Raw genomic sequence first — 19,908 nt, forward strand, 5'->3', positions numbered from 1 at the left:
TTAAAAGAATCTTATTTACTGGTGAGGGACTGTTTACAAGGGCATGTCGTGACAGAACAGGGGGTGATGGCTTTGAACTGAAAGAGGGTAGTTTTAGATTAGATAGGAAGAAATTCTTTCCTGTGAGGGTGCTGAGGTACCTGGGAACAGGTTTCCCAGAGAAATTGTGGATGCTCCCTCCCTGGAAGTATTCAGAGCCAGGTTGGATGAGGCTTTGGGCAACATGGTCTAGTGGAGGGTGTCCCTGCCCATGGCAGGGGGGTTGGAACTAGGTGATCTTTAAGGTCCCTTCCAACTCAAACCATTCTATGATTCTGTGATACTTAATTTATTATAGAAGTCTAGAAACTAAATGAACGGTCCAGGGAAAACGGAGAGGAGATAATTATTTATAAGAATATAAGGTTGCACACACATAGCCATCTGGTACCAATTTTAAATCAGAAGTATTTAATTTCTTTTACTTCATGCAGTGCAATTGTGGAACTTGTTGCCACAGGGTTTACAGAGGCCAAAATTATAATTGGGTTCAGAAAGGAATTGAGTGAGTTCATGGTAGGTAGATTCATAAGAGGATGCTAAACAATCTGGATGCAATCCAAGCACAAGTAGCCCCATTTTTTTGAGGATTTCTGGAAGATGGGAGGATTTAGGAGAAGTATCTATTTGTTTCCAATATTATTATTTTTTTAATAGCATTCCTCTGTCACAAGGTGGACTTACATTTTCTCACAAACTTGAAAATGTTTGTAGTTGCACGTATGTGGAGTTACTGTTCTTTAGTTCTTCTCAACAGTTAAAGTTCTTTATAAGCATTGAATGCTTGTACCCTTACTCTCTGAGGTCACGTAGACTGATATGTAGAAAACTATTACTCAGAAAGATCTGATAATGCAAAATGAATAATATGTCTATTATTTGTTTGCTTTAGGATGCCGAGGCTTGTTTGACCACTCGTCACACAATGCAAGCTCAAAAGTAAAAGAGAGGAAACTACAAGGGCCTTGTCCTCCTGTTGGTCATGGAAACTATGGAAAACCATGTTTGAGTGGAAGCAGTCATAGGTCCCCATTTTTTAATCCCCGTAATGGTTTTCACACGATACATTCAGAGCACAGTCCTGTGAAGCCAAGGATTATTACAGTGGTGAAACCTGGTGGACACACACTCAGAAGGATAACCTTGCTTCTCAACAGGAGATCAGTTCAGACCTTCGAACAGCTGATGGCTGACATATCAGAAGCTCTGGGATTTCCACGCTGGAAGAATGACCGTGTGAGAAAGCTTTACAATCTGAGAGGCAGAGAAATCCGAAGTGTTTCTGACTTCTTCAGGGAAGGTGATGCATTCATTGCTATGGGGAAGGAGCCCCTCACTTTGAAGAACCTGGAAGTGGTATTACAAGAACTTTATCCTGAAAATCCTTATGCTGCCAGTGCTGCCATTCAGCAGAACAAGGAGGAGTCCCAAAAACTGAAGAGCAGGCTGTATGACAAGGCTTCGAAAGTGGACAGTGGCTTTGATGAGACAGAAATTATGAAGAATTGCAGTGATGGCATGTCTCCCAAACTGGTAGCTGGACATGAAGGAAAAAGTCAAGCCAAGACAAAGCAAGAGGAAAAAATGAAAGCCAAAAAAAAGTGGACTAGAGAGAGCTGGAGTGGTGAACAAGGGGTGAAGCCTTCTAGAAAAACCCGAGAAAGTGAGAGGTACCTTAACCATGAGAGGAGTCCTGAGGAGGGATTTGAAGAGAGTTCAGAGGAGGTGTTGAGGTGTGAGAAGTGTGAACAGGAAAGGCAGGCCAGACAAAAGTTACAAAGGGAAAGGCAGGCTGAGGCCTCATTTGAGAACAGAGACCTGGACACAGGTGCATGTCAGAGGTACCCTGGAGAAAGAAATGCAAAAATGAGGCATTGCCGAAAATCTTCAGAAACTTGTTTGGAAGGTGAAGGAGTTGGTTGGAAAGATAATGGCTGTAGGAGGACATGGAAGCCCCTGCATAGGAATGCTAATGAAGGGCTGGAGAAGCAAAAAAGGGGCATTGAGAAGGAAAGGGATGTGGAGAAACATGAAATCCATGGGAAGGAATTAGTAAAAATCAAGAAGAATGCTGTAGAAGGGCTGCAACTAACTCAGGAAGTGAAGGAAGAGAATGGAAGTAGCTGCGTAATGAACCAAAGTGGTTGGCTAAAGAAAGACACTCCAAGGGATGCTGAAAAACCATCTAAAACACATAGGGAGGGCAGAGAGGGACAAAGGGCTAAAGAGGAGGGTGCCAGAAGAGAGGGGAATATCATGCGTAGAGAGAGTGACATGACGCGACGAGAAAAAACAGGGGAGCGCAGAGCGAACAAAGAAGAAAACAGGGCTCAGGGATTGGAAAACACAAGCCGCAGGCATGCCATTAAAAACAGAACTGATGTGGAAAAACACTATGAGATTGGCAGAACTATTGGGGATGGAAACTTTGCAGTGGTGAAGGAATGTCGCCACTGTGACTCCAATCAGATCTATGCCATGAAAATTGTTGATAAGTCCAAGCTGAAGGGGAAAGAGGACATGATGGAAAGTGAAATTCTGATCATTAGGAGTCTCTCTCATCCCAATATAGTAAGCTTAATTGAAGTGTATGAGACAGAAGCTGAGATCTACCTAATCCTAGAGTATGTCCCAGGAGGGGACTTATTTGATGCAATCATAGAAAGTGTGAAGTTCACGGAGCATGATGCTGCTGTCATGATCACTGACCTGTGTGAAGCACTGGTTTATATTCACAGCAAGAATATTGTCCACAGGGACCTCAAACCAGAGAATCTTTTGGTACGTATTGGCAAACACATTGCCTATGTGCAGGAGTTGAATTTATTTTCCTTTTAGTTATGGATCCTTGAATATTTTTAAGCAAATACTATGCAGAGATAATGTGCTGTGGCAGGACCGTTTGGAAAAATGGGTACAATTTTGAAGGGACGTCACCGTTACAGTTTACCTCACATAGATCTGCTGTGCATTGTAGATAGCAGTGCTTGCAGGTAGAAATTCAAATAAAAATTACCTGGCTTTCAGGGGTAGTGAGCACCTGTACTTTTCTGGAAATCAGTCCTGTTACTTAACATCTGACTTTTAGGTATGCAAGAATGAATTTTTTTTTTTTTTTTTTGCATGAAGCATGCACTGAATCATAAGACATCTACCTTGCAGACCAAAATTTATTAAAATTGTTAATTTAGCTAATTTATTTGGTGGAATCTTTGTCTACTGCGGTCATATATCCTGCATACTGCTGTGCTTGTCCTCTACTGTAGTGATTTCTATCTTGTGACAATTTATTTTCTTAGGAGCAGAAGTATGATGCAGCTGATTGAGATAATCTGACAGTAAAATGTGAGTGTTTTGGTGAAATAGAGCTTTAAAGTCAGCTCAAATAGTAACTTCATGCCAAAGAGAAAAGTTCTTTTTTTCATCGCATTTCTGAGGCTACATTCTTTGCACCCAGCGCTGAAGTCAATAGTTACTCACATGTGTGAATATGCATAGAAACGTTTGCAGTATTGACACTTGACAAGACACCCATTGTAGAACAGTAACAGTAAGCAACTCTCCCTTGCTAATCATGCATTATGTTCTTGTACTAGAGTTCCAGTTATCCTGATAGATAGATACCAAATATTTGCCTGTCTCTAACGATTTGGATTTAATCAGCTGGTGGAAGATAATCATTAGCCAAAAAAAAAAAAAAAGGTAATAGTCCTATGTGCCATTCAGTTCCTTAAGGGAATTAATTTTAGGAAGAAATCAGTGTGAATTTCTGGAGAAAAGCAGCAGTGTAAACTGTAGAACATGCAGAGGTTGAACAAGGCCAGGCCTGAATGGTTTGCTCCCAAACCGTTTGACTAATCCATAGCATCTATACTAGGTCTTGCTATGCATCTGGCTTAGTCTGATGAAAATCCTTGCTATGTGGTGGTGTGTAAATAAAAGATCTGGAGTGCAAGTGGCCGGTTTGCAGGAAGTAAGCTTGTAGGCCCTGTCTTCATGCCTCGTTTTGCCATTAGAAAAAAAACTTCTCTTAGAACTGCAGGGCTTTTTTTCAGAAGCTGATTTTCTATTATGAACCAGGCTCTGCTCCTTCATATTTGCTGAAAATAAGCTAGTGCATGTGAAACACCTGAGACCAGATGCTTCATTTCCCTCTATAATATGTAATCATCGCAGTGATGCAGGTAAGCAAAAAGAGGCAAGATACAGGTCCATTCTGGTTGTTTTCACATTTAGTTCACAGCACTGCAAAATGGAGATTGCTGGGCAGTGGCAAAGTTGTGTAGCACTGAAATAATCATGTTGCCCGTTCTGTCAGTAAGTATTTTTCAAGGACAGACTGGTCCCCAGCCTGTAGGTATTTTGTCAATGAGAGCAGTGTTACCCAAACACTATGGGAAAGAAAATTGTACCTGTTCCAGTTTCACCTTGCTGATAATTGGCTGTGAACACCTGTATTAGAGATCATTTACATAAAGCATCCTTTTGAAAAGTTAGTCTGTTCAACAAGCCAAATGAGTTTATAAGCTCTTTACAGTGTTGGATAGCTCATGTGCTATTTAATAAGCATCCCTATAAATACAGTCAATTTGAGCAAGTTTCTGGCTTTTTTGACTTTTTGATGTGCTGCCTCTTGACTCCTCAGAGCAACTGGAGCAGTAGCAGCAGAGTAGGAAGGAGAGCTGCCATTAATCTTATCGTCAACCAGTGCTGAACAGTAACATATAGCATTGAAACAAATTTTACGCGTTTGTCTGCTGTTGGTGGGTCAGGGGCTGAGGGCAGCCTTCTGGAGAGGAAGCACAATGCTGGAAGTGCTGGCATCCTGCAGAGATGTCCTTGGTTAGGGATACCTCTTGCTTTACTTCAGATTCCAACACTGTGGATGTTGAAGTCTGAATTAGTCTTCCTAGACTTTGTACACAGAGGACAGAAATAGGTATGTTCTTTTAGGCTGTTGACTTATTTGTCCTACTTTGGGGTGGTCTTCTGGTCTGGTGAATCTTGTCCTTTCTTTTTCTTGTCAACTGGTTTTACCTAACCCTTTCCAGCAAATGGGAAATGGAAGAGAAAAGATCCTTGGTCTGTTTTACTAAGGAAGTGCTTTTGTCTACTACAAACCCACTTCGTGTGAGAATCTAACCCTATTCCTAATGACTTTTGAACCTACTGGCTAATTTCCATCAGAGTTGACACAGAAGCAGCAAACTGGGGATAAAAATATTTCCATAAGTTTCATGAAAATAAGCAGCTGGGGAAAGAAGGAAAACTGTTTCTGTCCCTACAGAGCCTCTAGTGAATTGTAAAATTATTGGCACAGGAGAGAGTTGGAAACCTGGTTTATTAGTTTGCTGCACTACTGTTCCTCTTATGGAACTGTCCTCTAGTTATAAACTTCTGTAACAGACCATCATCATCCTTTCTTGTCTTCCCCCTCCCTCCCATCATTACTGGGTCTGCCCACAATGATGAGACTCCTTGCAGCGTAGCTGTGAGGCAGAAGGGTGGTGACTTGCGCTACAAAAACAAAATCTGTTTGGCAGCTGGTGTGAAGACAGCTGCTCCAACTCCCTCCCATCTGCTAACAGAATCACCTCGTTTGGGACTGGGTGTTCAGCAAGAAAACCTTTGCTACCACGGATGAGCAATGTAGTGTATTTGGTCCCACAAAAGAAGCCAGTCACTTCTTTAATGCTACCTGGAGGAGCAGAATTTGCTGGCAAGTTTTTTAGCTAACAGACTGTTTAATTCTACAGGTGCTAGTGTTTCCTGACTTGTGAGAAATGAATTTCAAAGTGTAGTGGTGCTTCTCCAGGCTATAGCCGTAAAAGACACAAAGTCGTCTCCTTGTCCCCTTTTAGGGGGAAGGGGGGAGGGTTATATTTGTGATTGTATGCTCATCTGCTTGTACACTTCTCAAACATACTAATGTGGTAATTGTTTAACACAGCTTCATAAATGTTACAGCGTTTTATGCATTTGAGCCTTTTTCTTCCTCCCTCCTTTTCTCTTTCTTAAGTTTCCTTATGTGTATGAGATCTTCAAGTATAGCCTTTCTGTCCTTCAACTTTGCTTTTGTGACACTATTTACATATACACAAAGCACTGCCAGAGGTTTCCCAGTGCATTTGAGTTTCTGTAAGATTTTTCATAGAGATTCTTCTAGCTAGCAGGAAGGGATGTCTGAAACTCAGATGTGTAAGAAGTGCTTTTTCTTTAGCTCTACCTATTTCTAATACGCAAATGTCCCATGGGCTAGCTTGCTTTCATGATATATATAAGAAGAATCTGTGCTACCATATATATGTGCATACACAGAAATATTAATGCTGCAAATCATCATCTTAACACCCTGATGGATTTTCCAAGGTAGATATGAAAACAAACGAGAGCATGAAGAACTGGGAGTCATCAACAGACAGGAGAAAAGGAAAAGATCAATTTATCCCTTCTTTGAAGATGAACTTGGATTCGTATTCTGGATGTGTGGCTGAGACAGCTAGAAATCCTCAGAGAATATTCTAATATCCTGCTATGGCATCTGCTTTTGAGAGAACAGTGAGCAATTCTGATTGCCTTAAGACTACCAGATACTGGCTTCCCTTGCAGTTGAAGGACACAAGTAGTTGTATGGCCTAAATTGGCTATCTATAGAAAGTGTACTGAATACTGGTCTTCCTTATCTTAATGAACTCTATAGGCAGGTAAGACAAAGCAGCACTTTTTAATGGACTTTTGGAACTATCCATTGTGGTCTTGAATGTAGAAACACTAATAGCTATCTTTTAGGTGTCACAGTAAGGCTAGTATGTCCATCTAATGTTATCACTCTTGCTTTGTTCTCAACATTTCACAGAGCACATACTGTAGATGTCAGAGACTACATTTCTCTCGAGCAGGTTGTACCTTTCTGTGATACTGCTATGAGTAAGTAGTCTGGCCTCAGGAGGGAATAAAAGCAACCTGAGAAGCTTTTGTTACATAGTGAAGCATATTTGCATGCTGAAGGTGATGCCAGGTGACAGAAAGGTAGACAGGAGAGTACAAAATTGGGGGTGAAGGCAATGCTCACTCTGCCTGAGCTGACTTTGAGTATTTCTGAGCGTAGTGTTAGTAAAGATGCTGAGGAGTTCTGGGCTGAGTTTTTCAGGCATGTTGACAGGTTACATGCTGTCTTTGAAATGATTGTCACAAAACTGTGAAAATATACTCACGGTGCGTGCTGTTCCTACCTGTTTGGTTGTTAAGTAAAATAAAAGCTTAGTCCTGGAAGAACAGATGGTGCAGTGTTGCCACCTTGTGCTGTGATGAGAGATTAGGAGCCTGGCATCCTGATAAAAGAAAAAGTACAACACTGTATTTTACAAAGCAAGACATTTCCTGCTGATTTGGGGGTTGGGATTAAGACCAGTGTGTTTTCCACCCTCCCCACCCACCTGCTGGTTTCTAAAAATTTATGTAAATGTTTCAGTATTATTTGTCTTGGTAGAGTAGCATGCAGGGTATTAATTGAAATTCCATGTGACATGATTTTCTTATATAGTTTTAAAAGCTTTATTTATACAATAGGAAAATATATTCATGCTCATATTTTCATAGTACATATAAAATTGAGCATTTCAGTTGTGAGTTTTTGTTGCATTCTACCACTATTACTCCTACTGTTAGAATATAAATCCTGTGGATAGATACTACTGTACAAAGTAACTGTTACATTTGTAATTTGTTTTTGTCACCTATAGTGTCCACAGTGCATCATGGCAAAAAATAATCATCAAGTTGACTAATGTAATAGAGAAAATGGCTATGGCGTTTTAGCTTTCTCCTGCAGAAGTTTTGCCTGCCTGGTTGTAGTAAAATTTATTTTCAGTTTCATACTGAAAAGTATTTTTTCTTAGAAAAACAGAAAAAAATCCAAAATGTTTTTCTTAATCAAGACTAGAAGAGTGCTTGTGTTTTCTAGAAAGAAGACAAAAAGGGTTTAGTAGGTTATAATGTATTATTTGTAATGTAATATTTTTTCTTAAAAAAACCCCACAAAACCACTTTTTGCTTAATCAAAATTGGATGAGTGCTACAGTTTCTAAGAAGTTGATAAATAGGGATTAGTCAACTGTAAAGTAGGAGAGCAACTTTTGTCCCATCTGTGGCCTTAGTTGTCTTGTAATAGAGACCATCTTGAATTTTTTGCTTTCTCAAGCACTGTCTGATGGCAAAGTATGAGGTGTTAAAGCATGGACTATGCCTGTCACATTATACTACAGTTTGTCCGTTCACAACCGTCATCCAGATTTCCTTGGCTTTCTTGTAGAAATTTTAGCTGCTGATCTATTTCTCCAAGCTGAACAAGCCCAACTCTCTCAGCCTGTCTTCGTAGGAGAGGTGCTCCAGCCCTCTGATCATCTTCGTGGCCCTCCTCTGGACCTGCTCTAACAGGTCCATGTCTTTCCTGTGCTGAGGACCCCAGAGGTGGATGCAGTACTCCAGGTGGGGTCTCACCAGAGGGAAGTAGAGGGGCCCCTCTCAAGCTGCTGGCCACGCTCCTTTTTATGCAGCCCAGGATACGGTTGGCTTTCTGGGCTGTGAGTGCACATTTGTGCGCTCATGTCCAGCTTTTGACTCACCAGTACCCCCAAGTCCTTCTCCACAGGGCTGCTCTCAATCCCTTCATCCCTCAGCCTGTATTGATACTAGAGGTTGCCCCAACCCATGTGCAGGACCTTGCACTTGGCCTTGTTGAAGCTCATGAGGTTCACATGGGGCCCACCTCTTGAGCCTGTGCAGGTTCCTCTGGATGGCATCCGTTCCTACAGGCCTGTCAACTGCACCACTCAGCTTGGGGTCATCTGCAAACTTGCTGAGGGTGCGCTCGATTCCACTGCCTATGTCACTGAAATATTTTGGTTCTTAATACAGTGTTTCATTAACTGCATTACAAAGTATTGCTTAAGACCATGCATACAACATTAGAATGGGAAGAAGTGTTTTGATAACTTTCCAGGTGGATGTGGGAGATGGAAACTACTGAAAAGACCCGTTTAGGAGAACATTCTGCTTGGATCCATTTTGCCAACTCTTACTATGTGATGACTGTGACTCTTTGTGATGACTTGCAGGGCAGCAGGTAGAGTAGCAGAGTAATTCGCAAAGAAAGTAAAGCTTTTGTTTGGTTGGTTTTGTTAGTCCGTTATGATGGAGTTATGCCTTTCAAGTGATACTGTAAAGTCAGTAGCTTATCGGGGAATATTGCATTTAAGCTTAAAGATGTCCACAGCATTCTTCTTTGCTTTCCCAGGGCAAAAGAAGAGTTTACTTTCCCAAGAGTAAACAATAGCATTTAACTGACTCCTGGTTATTTTTTGTCTTCTTCATTTTAATTTCTTGGAAATTACAGTGTGCCACACTTCGTAGAGCAAAGTTTTCTTTTTCCATTATTGCTTGTCCTCCTAAATGTATGCGTCCTCTTAGTATCTGGGAGGAAAAAACCACTTCCTGAATACTGTTTATCAAAATACTGGTTTATTATTAGAACTTCTTCCTGTTTATTATTAACTACTTCCTTTATCTTTTGCTGTCTTAAAATGCATCTGGACTAAATATAGGTATTTTTCATTGAGTATAGGTTCAGCATAATGCAGATAAATCTACTACACTGAAACTAGCAGACTTTGGCCTTGCAAAGCAGGTTACAAAACCCATATTTACTGTGTGTGGAACACCAACGTATGTTGCCCCCGAAATACTTGCTGAGAAGGGTGAGTGTATACATTTTATAATTTGTCGTAAATCATACAATTACTCTGAACTTTCTAATCATGGAAATATTCCAGAGTGTTTCAACCTCCTGATACGTCTTTACAGGGTAGGAGTTTGGCTGCAGTGTAATCTGTGAAAGGAAAGGAGACCTTTCAGCTTTTGACAAACACAAGCGTGACATCAGTCATGTTTGCATTATTAATGTCTATGGTAAAATAACACGGATTTCCAAACAGACAAGCCATAAAATATCATAGATGGTAATTGCTGAAGTGGGGAAATGAGCAAAAGTTCATGTTGCAGCCTGAGAGTGTCAGCTGCATTTCATGACTAACCCAAACAACTTTCCAAGGCTCCTAATGATGCAAAAACATTGTGAACATGTATGTTAAACTTGTATAAGAAGCCAAACCATGTTTCACATCAGAAAAAAATTTTGGAGATTTTATATCAGAAAAGATTCAGACCTGGAAAGAAGTCAGTATTGTTTATGACTCAAGCAAAACTATTTCTGTTTTTTGTTCTGTGGAGCTGGGTTGCACATCTCCAGTTATATCCAATTTCAATGGAAACTTGGCACTCTCTTAGTGCTTTTTCAAAGGGAATCTGAGGAGGACTATTTTAGAAATATATGCTGTGTTTTCTCAATTAGTCTTTAATTGACACTGGCCTTGTGAGACAGTGTTTGTGAAACATGTTGAAGAGAGGCGCTTTGTGAGAGCTGTAGTTATTAACAGGCAGAGCAGCTCAGGTTGTAAGCATTGTGTACCAGCCACTTCTGCTGACCTTGTGTTTCTGAGAAACTGAGCAGAGCTTCTGTGTTTCTTGGAAAATAGAATGAAAAAGAAAGTTCCCTATCAGTTGTGAGTTTTCTTTCTAAAACAGGACTCTTTGTTTGTCTTTTTTTCCTTAGGCTATGGGCTCGAAGTAGATATGTGGGCAGCAGGTGTGATCCTTTACATTCTACTCTGCGGTTTTCCCCCTTTTCGGAGTCAGGAACGTGATCAAGAAGAACTGTTTCAGATCATACAGCTAGGTCACTACGAGTTCCTTTCCCCATACTGGGACAATATTTCTGCAGGTAAGATTCAACACATATAGCAGATTTGAGAACTGACAGACTTCCCTGGAGTGGGAAGAACTCCCTTTTGTTCAGGACAGCGAGCTCAGTGAACTTGAGGGTGTCTTGCAGGTCTCTTCTGTGTGATTCTGTGTTTGTTTTAAATATGAATTTAGTCCTCTGGTAGTATTGATGGCTGTGAATCTGAATATTAGGACTGATTGATTTAATGGATTGCTCCCTTTCTGAGGTAAGAACAAGGTTTTCCTCAGTTTGCTTATATGAATTGTCTCTGTGGAAAAAGGTATCAAAATAATCTGCAAGGTTATGTTCGATTGTAAAGATGTATGCAAAAATCTCAAAAGATGAGAATTAAATCCTTGTTCTGCAGAATGCAGCGTGGATTTTCTGTTGAGATCAGTGGGGTCTGCACGTAGTAGTTTTTTCCTTCTCACAGGCTGGTATAATGTCTCTTGTGCACTCTTCAAAATCAGAAACCCTGAAACCCCTTTATCCCTATACAGTCTCTTAAAGAATATGCTCAACAGCATTCTATGACTTCTAAGCTCCTTGAGGGGTGAGATACCAAAGCTAATTCCTGTGAATCTGAACACCTAGCCTGATGCCTTCAGCGTGCTTTCAAGATTAAATTCCCTTCACTTCCTCCTCTCTTTCTGAAGGGGAGAATGGTATCAGTAAAAGATATGTTGGAGATTTAACTTCTCCTGTCACTACTTCTAAATCCAGTTGTTAGAATATCTCCTGGGGATAGTCACAAAAGTCATCGCGGTAAAACTAATAAGAAAAAATAAGACGGATATTTTGTGTAGGTATATAACTGTCAGCATCATCATATCACTGTTCTTTTCCACTCTCTCCTGTTCTTTCCTCCATAATAGCAGCAAAAGACCTCATAACCAGGCTGTTGATAGTGGATCCCCAGAAGCGCTACACAGCACGACAAGTACTTCAGCACCCTTGGATCAGAACAGCTGGAAAAACTAACAGCAGAAATTTGCAGAGGGAGGTGACAATAAACATTGAGCGTCATTTCCGGGCCCAGCGCCGAAAGGAAGTTGCAGATAAGGACACATGAAATCTCTTCAAGCTCGTTTAGTCGTCTTTTTATTGATTAACAAATTATTTATGTTTTCTTTTCTAAATTAATTGGGCCTTTAGCATATAGCTGTTGCTGGCAATCACCATGCCTTTTTTTTTTGTTTGTTTTGAGATTCTGAGGAAGAAGAGAGATCAAATTTGCACCCATTTCCCTCTGTTGTTACATAGCAGTCTCTCCATTGACAGCAGTGGGGACTAGATTATTTCCTGGAGGGTATCTATTATTTTTCTTTAAATACTGATTTGGGCTTTTACATTATGTATACCTTTTAGACAACAAATGTTTGCTTCTGTGGCTGACACTAGTGATGACGATGAAATGCTTTCTCTTGTCTCTTTTCGTATGATACGTCTAGGAGTTTTGTGTTTATTAATGTTTTCAAAATAGCTGTCTGCATACACATCCTGTACTAATTCTCTAAACTGTCTTTTCATCAATTCTTGCTAGCAATGGAGGAGGAGAAGGAATAAAAAAAAGTAAATATATCCTTTAGCTGTAGAATATGTTAAATAAGCAGCAAGATACTATTTATTAAATTGGGAGGGGAGAAAAATCCTTATAGACTAAATCAGATATTTTATGATATCTCGCTTGGCAGCATCTTTCATTGGATGTTCTCATGGACAGGTCAATAGACTGTACAATGTTTCTGTTAAACTATGGCAGTGTTGTGTAGTATGGTAGTTTCACTTGTTTATGAGAAGAAGTAGCAAGATATCATGGCTGATACCTTTTCAAGACTGTAACAATAACTTTCAAAGTGCTTTTCTTCCTACTCTGGGAAGCAGGAAGTTAAGGAATTCTAAGGGAACTTTGGTTCTTTTCCCAAAGGTGTATTTATGGAATGCTAACCCAAGCATTTTTTCATACTGATTTTCTTCTCAGGAGCCATCCATGTGCCTCTGTGACTCTTCCATGCTGATGGAGAATGGAAAGCTAGGAAGCTGCTTTTGTGACTTCAGATATCCCTTACCTTCAAGGTTCCCCTTTCATCAGCACGCTTCACAGCTGAATTGCTTTTATACACTTTTTCAGTGTAGTTTAGCAATTGTTCGGGATTTTTTTTTTCCTTGTTGCCTTCCCTGAGGACTCTTTCTCTTTGCTTCCATGAGAATGGGCAATGGGATGAAATTACATTAAAATTCAGCTTGGGGAAAAACAACAACTTGGCTATGGAAAGGTCTCCCAGGGGAAGTGTCATGCATATGTTTTTTATTTTTTGATTGGATGCAGTTTTAAAGAAATCCTGGAGGGGAAAAATACAGTCCTGAGAAGGGCCATGACCTAGAAGAGCTTATGAATTTCAGAACTTTTGGTTAACTAATCAAATTCAAAAAGCACTTGAGTTGTCTGTTTTATGATGTTTTGTCCATGAATTCCATGTGCTAGCAAATAATATTGACGTTAAAATATCAGTGGTATTAGCATTGAATTCCTAGCTTATAGAAATGAATGAGGGTATTTTACAACTGCAGAGCTGCTGCTCTGCCTGTGTATTTCATAATGAGAAATGTCAGAAGCATTTCAGAATCAGTAGAACATTTTCATAACTATATGAACCAGAATATTATTTTTGGTGAGCGCTAATGTTTTGTGTGAACTTTATGAATTACCAAAAAGTGTGGGACACTGTCATGTTTCTGTTTCAACTTGTGACAGTTTTGCTGTAAGAATGATGTATGAAGGTAGAGACAACTTGGCTCTTAAAGGAGAATTGCACTTTCAATCAAACTGGCTTATTTTTAATACATACTGGAATAAGATTTGCTGTGGAGTTCAAGAATTTCTGTAACAAACAAGTAAAATCTTTACTGTATGCCCAAGTAATATGTATATGATATGTCATACTGTTGTCCCAAAAGCAAGATCGTGTACCCGGTCTGCAATACGCCAGTATACTCACAGAGCAGAGGTATTTATTTCATGTCTGTGCAGAGATAGGTGCCAGGTGGTAATTTCACAAACCTAGCACGCTACACAAAGAAACTATAACATATTTATCTTGTTTCAGGATTAGAAAAAGCAGCCTAAATTTATGCTCATTGGTTAGTAATTACTACATCATCTGCTATTGGTTAAACATATTTAAATTAGCACGCATGCTGCTTGAGAGGGTGTGTGGGGGTAATTTGCATAGTCCTTTGAGTTGGTGGTCTGATCTCCCCCTGCCGCCTTTACCTTTTCCCCAGTTACCGCAGATTTTTGTTGACTCGATGCCTCTTTGGCAATCACTCAGGTCTCAGCGCCTTCTGGGGCAGCATGTTTCCTTTTTATCAGTCTCTCAGTTCCTCTTCAAGGGTACAGTCCTTAGCAAAGCAATGCAATATATTTCACCCTAAATTAAAGTATCTAAGCATTAACCCAAATGAATTTCTGTCCCTGTAAAGTGGAAAATTCTGCTTTATAGATATAAATACCTCTGCTTTAGAGGCCCTGAGTCAGGAAGAATTTCTCTTTTCCTGAAAAGAATGGATTTAAGTACTTTCCGGAGTTAAGGCTGTGTGTAATCTCATATTCTAAATGCATTACGTGGTCTTTGAGCACTAGTAATAACTTCTCCTTTGTTAATTTAAGTTTATTTTGGATAGGAAACTGGAAAAATATCTTCTGACTTGCAATATTATATTTTGTAATGATCTTATTTTTAATATAGTCATTTAGGAATAAAGTTTGAAGTGACAAATAGAATATCAGCAATGAATCTGACATTTTGGAGATCGTGTTATGAGTTGCCTTTTTCACCTTTAAGAACCTGTCTACAGCCTTATTCATAGTGCAGAAGACAGAGAATTTGCTTTTCATGAATATGAAAGTAATTATTTTTTCAAAGATTTTGTTTTTCTCTCAAGTTCTCTGCTCTGGGTCCCAGACAGACTAAACATGGACTGTGCTGTGTGCGGTCACTGCATTGAATCCGTAAGTACAGACACTGCTGGGGCAGCATCGGGGGACTGGTTCGTTGATGTTGCTAAAAGACATGTGGCATTAGGCCCTCCTTCTTCAGGTTGGAGGCTGAAAAAGCTTCCAGGTGCTTCTCAGGGTTTTTGCCTCTTTCTTTCTCTCTCCTACTTAGATATTCCTTCTTTTCTCCCATTATTTCCACTGTTCCTGCTCTGCCTCTGTGCTGCTTTAAGGAGTCCGGGTCCCCAATCATTATGGTTTAAGTTGCTTGGAGGAATGAGAACACATATGATTTTGGTGAGCTCAGCCTCAAGCATTGCTTGCTGATGTTGAAAGTTAGTAAGATTAGAGAGGACTCAGACAAAAAAAACCTGGTAAAAATCCTTTATTGGTCTCCAAGATCTCCAGTGCCCCCTCATCTCCTACTGCCTTTTCTAAAGCTTTTCTCTTCCTACTGCATGACACTCCAACTCAAACCTGATCTTTATGCCCTATAAGACAGTTTCTCATACACAAACCAAATTCACACTCTAGGGGTGAGGATTTTTGCTGTTTTTGCTTCGTTTCCTGAGATTTTTCTGATGATCACTGTCTCCTTCGGTTCTGGAGACATCTTCCCCTTATGCTTGCATTTCTTGATTGGTCCCTTGGTCTACAGGAAGTCTGAGGAAGCTCAAAACTAGGGAAGATTAAAGTCTCACAAGAGAGCAAGTTCTTGCTGATTCATTAGGAGGAAGAAATTTACCTCCTTGCCCTTTGTTAAATCTTTGTGATTTAGTCCCTCATATAGCCTTATACTCCTCTGAAAGTAAAACTAGTTATAGTGTCCTTAGCTCTTTAGATACTAACAATGAAGAAAGTCGGAATGTACTACTAAGAAAAGCAAACAAAAAACCCCCAAAAGCTAAGTGCAAAGTATGAATTCATATTGCAGACCTCAATAGAAAAGATCCACTTACACAGGATTTGCTAGGTCTAAGGCAACAGAAGGGAAGAATCTGTTTCTTTCCTGAAAGCTTTTGCAAATTAGTTGAGTAGGAATCCTTCCATGCCTCTTAAAAGTGTTGGTTGATTCTTGTCTCACAACCAGAGATTCTGACTGAGTTCTAGTTATTCCAGGGTTATTTCATTACTATCTGGTATTGACTATTCAAAATTTTTTCTCTCTTTAGAAACCAGAGACCCTGACTCCATTATCTTTAGAAAGACTTGGCTATTCGCTAGCTGGTTGCCGTTTTTAAGCACACTCTCATGTTTTCATGCCCTAACTGTAAGACTTCTCAGACTTTTGAGACACCAAGATCCAAACATACAGAATTGGTTTTTCAATATTTCATTTCCTAGTGACACACATGCCTCATAGTCAGAGTTGCTTATTTTTTTATTATTACTGGGTCAGAACTTAAAATCACAGTCAAGAGTTTCAACTACAGTAGTGACAAAAGTGGTCGCTACAGGATAACTAGGGTCTACATAAGGATGTGCTATTCCCAGGGATCAGCCGAGGACTCCTGTGAGCATTCTTGAAAGCCAGCGTTACTAGCTTTGCGCATCAGAAACTTTTCTTGACTGTGTTAGGAGTTTCTGAATATTAAGTCCAGGCTTTTAGTGACTGCCTGTGACTGACAAGCTAAGTGAAAACTTTCTCCAGTGATACACTTTCCACTGTCTAAAGATAAAGCGGTCCCTGGATGTCCTCTTCCATTTGTCCACCAAGGTCAACTTCTTCACTTTCACGTACGCTATTACATTTCATTGATCCTAGACCTCACCTACCTATTTTCTAACACTTATCACCTGTCTACTGTCACCTACCTATCTTCTTCCCTCAGATCACTCATTACTGAAAGATGGTGAAATCGTCAGATATTAATATGTTTTTCATCAGGGCATGCTGGACACATATGAAAAAAATTATCAGAATTGGGAAACAGGAATGTGGCCAGTGCAGGAAATAAGCAACATTTTTTGAAAGTATTTAGGCATCTGAAAGTGTGCAAAAGGTACTAGCATTTCACACTGCATAGTACTTAACTACCTTAAAACAAACAATGAGAATTTGGTCCCTATCTGTACTTTAGTCACCTTATATTTAAAAATGTGTGTCCAAGAGACAGAAACTTAGCAGGACAGCAGAGACTCTATTTCCTCTGACACAGACACTAATTTCTCTTACTCAGGGTCACCTCTTCATCTATGATTTGTTTAGCTACTTTGTGGAATAGCTGAACTCAGAAACCATTAAATGTGCCATCTCAGTATAGTGTTCTGACTGGCATGATAGGTGCATCTGTTGTATCTCAGTTATTATGATTTTTGACTGTAGGGTAAAAGAGGGGTCGTGGAATGTTATCCACTGAACTTGAGTCTTTTGGGTTATGATCCTATTGTGAAAGTGAAATTTCTGGAGTTGACTGCTTGATTTACTGCAAGTATCTGGATTTGGGGTGGTATTCAGTCTGCTTGAGAATATAGTAAATTTGCTGTGTTTATAAACTGATCTTCCCAAAGACAAGTAAGTATCAGTCTGAAATCTTCCTCCTGTCATTTCTTCTGTTGCCTAGATTTCTTTTAATTTCAGCAATCTATGGAAAATGCTTCTTATGTTCCTGGGCATGCATTTTTCTGTCCTCTCTGAGTCCACCAGTACAACTCTTTACTGTTGACATTCTTGCTCCTGAAAGGAATATGGGCACTTTAACTGGACTAACAGTGTATATTTGGCACTGTTTGTTCTACAAACTGTTGTTTATTTGCAACGGAGCTGAAGGTGTCATTTTCTAAATTAAAAAACATTATAGACTTCAGCAGAGAAGTGGTTCTTCCCCCCGCCAATAAAGGCAAACTATATAATGGATGTTATATTTCAATATTATTTCCAATAAATCGAGAAACAATTACATGGCCAAGTATTTTGACTTGTGGTTTGTTCCCCCCCCCCCCCGACAATTTATCTATTTGGGAAATGCTTGTTTTAAAAGGTTTGCAATTTCATTATTATTGTGTATACCTTCATTTACATTTAAAAGGACTCATTCTAATGCTGCAGTACTTGAAATCTTACAGATGTATTTTTCTTTGCTGCTGTATGTAATCCCATTAAAATCAACACAATTATTTGCAAAACTGGAGCTGAGATTCATTCTAACACCATTTTTGTCCCTGTACTGTTTGCCACAATGTTAGAGCAATCATGACAAGCAGAGGTAGTTTCATTGACGCTTAATGCACACAGAATGGAATTCTCCCATCTTTAATTCTTATTCTGTAAAATCCAAATTTATTTAGAAAAAAAGATTTGCTTTGTTTGTGGAAACAGGCATTCTGGTTGAAACTGAGTTGATTGCAAAAGTGGCTTTTTCAAAGGACACGTTTTCTTAGTAGCTTGTGTATTTTTCACTTCAGTTATTAAAACTGGTATTTTCCTGCAGGCCTGCAGTATCAACTGAAGCAATAGAAATAAAAATGCGTGTAATATATTGATGGTGTTTTTGAGGAAACTACCTTCTCTGGCTGTGAGCATGTGTGATGAAGGTGGTTGCCAGTGAGAATCAGTACAGACTCTCATTCGTTACATATTGGTACTTAAAGAGACCACAGCCTCCCCACTACTCTTAGAATAACTGTAGCCTGTTAGGAATGACTGACTTTTATGATAATCACACACATTTATTGCAGTGCATTTTAATGGTATTTATAGGTGGTTAATTAAAACTAATTTAATACTTTGCTGTTGGGAATTGAGATTGAGCTGTGTTTGCTGTGTTACTACTAGTTGAAGTCAGAGTCCGGCAATATTTTTTTTTTTAAATGGGCCGTTAAAGTTGTCACTGCTATTTTTTTGGAAGAGATGACCCTTTGTATCGTTCAGTTTGCTGATTTACTCCATTGCCTTGTGTTATAAACAGATGTTGTATTTCTGCAGAATTTTATCTTTTGAAATTAGAGCTGTTTTGACAATGTAGCAATTGGAAAAACAGAAAAAGCAAAGCTAATAAGCTTATACTGTTGATGGAAATATATTTTTTTTTCTGAATTCAGAAACTGAAATGAAGAATTGTAACCGTCTACAAATTAAGAGATGTAGGATTATTCCTGTAGAAAGTGTTTCAGCAATTCAAGCAATAAGAATAATTAACCTAGTGAGAACACAAGCCATGTCAGACGTTGCTAGGGATAAGTAGGTGCTACAACAGTCAACTTCCAAAAGTGTTTTGCTATATTGAGATTGCTCTATTGGATAAAGGATGCAGGACTGGATAAGGGGTGCTCTTTCTAATCACTGGAAAAATGTGACAAAACGTTATTCCTGAGTCGTCATTGCTGTGTTAGTTGGTGAAGCTTTCTAAATTTCAGTGACAACCATTGTATTGTAATAAGGCATTTCTCATGAAGAATTTCAGCGTAAAATATTTTGGATAATGTTTAATGTCAAGAATTTCAGCAGTGAAGATGTTTTTTCTAGAAAATGGAAGTGTATGATTGTTAACTGCTATGGTAAGTTGTCAAGAAAATCTTATTGTTGGATTTTCAAAAAGAGTGTGATTTTGTGATCCTAAGCATTTGCAACTACTCAGCTTGCAATGTTGACAGTTTTAATGACATTGTAATGCTTCAGCATATAAACTTATTATTTAACAGGCTCAGAAGAAACCTATGTTCCTAGTGTAAGGATGGAACTAAATGGGTCAAATACATTTTATTCATTTCAGCTTGGCTGGAAACATACTGGCCACAATTATATTCATGTGGTGACTGATGGGTGAAATGTGTATTATTGACTAGTATTTCAAATGTTGTGTCCTTAAACATGCGAGCATGTTGGCTGTTTGGCTAAAGGCCAGTATGTGTCCTGATAGGGTATTATTTCTATGTACTTTAAACAAAGAGAGAGAGACACCATGAAAAGTAGCCCCTCACCATTTGAAAGAAAAAAGATTATGAAAGAAAAATGTGAACACTCCCCCCCCCCAAAAAAACCAAAACAAAACCCAACAAACAACCAAAACAATAAGAGGAAAAGCTGAAGAAA

General features: G+C 39.2%; 1 protein-coding gene across 2 annotated transcripts in view; it reads left to right on the top strand.

The window, feature by feature from the left end:
- Window positions 1-17,967, top strand: part of DCLK3 (doublecortin like kinase 3) — a 31,083-nt gene extending 13,116 nt beyond the window's left edge. Inside the window, exons 2-5 of one of the 2 annotated variants that reach the window (XM_054817552.1) lie at window positions 932-2,820; window positions 9,662-9,794; window positions 10,709-10,876; window positions 11,755-17,967. In XM_054817552.1, coding sequence (XP_054673527.1) covers window positions 932-2,820; window positions 9,662-9,794; window positions 10,709-10,876; window positions 11,755-11,951 — 2,387 coding nt within the window. In that variant the 3' untranslated portion in view covers window positions 11,952-17,967. The remainder of the gene's footprint in view (window positions 1-931; window positions 2,821-9,661; window positions 9,795-10,708; window positions 10,877-11,754) is intronic. The other variant, XM_054817553.1, reaches the window with a different exon arrangement.
- The last annotated feature ends 1,941 nt before the right edge of the window (window positions 17,968-19,908 follow it).

The sequence above is a fragment of the Grus americana genome, chromosome 2, assembly GCF_028858705.1.
Source record: "Grus americana isolate bGruAme1 chromosome 2, bGruAme1.mat, whole genome shotgun sequence".
Lineage (NCBI taxonomy): Eukaryota > Metazoa > Chordata > Aves > Gruiformes > Gruidae > Grus > Grus americana.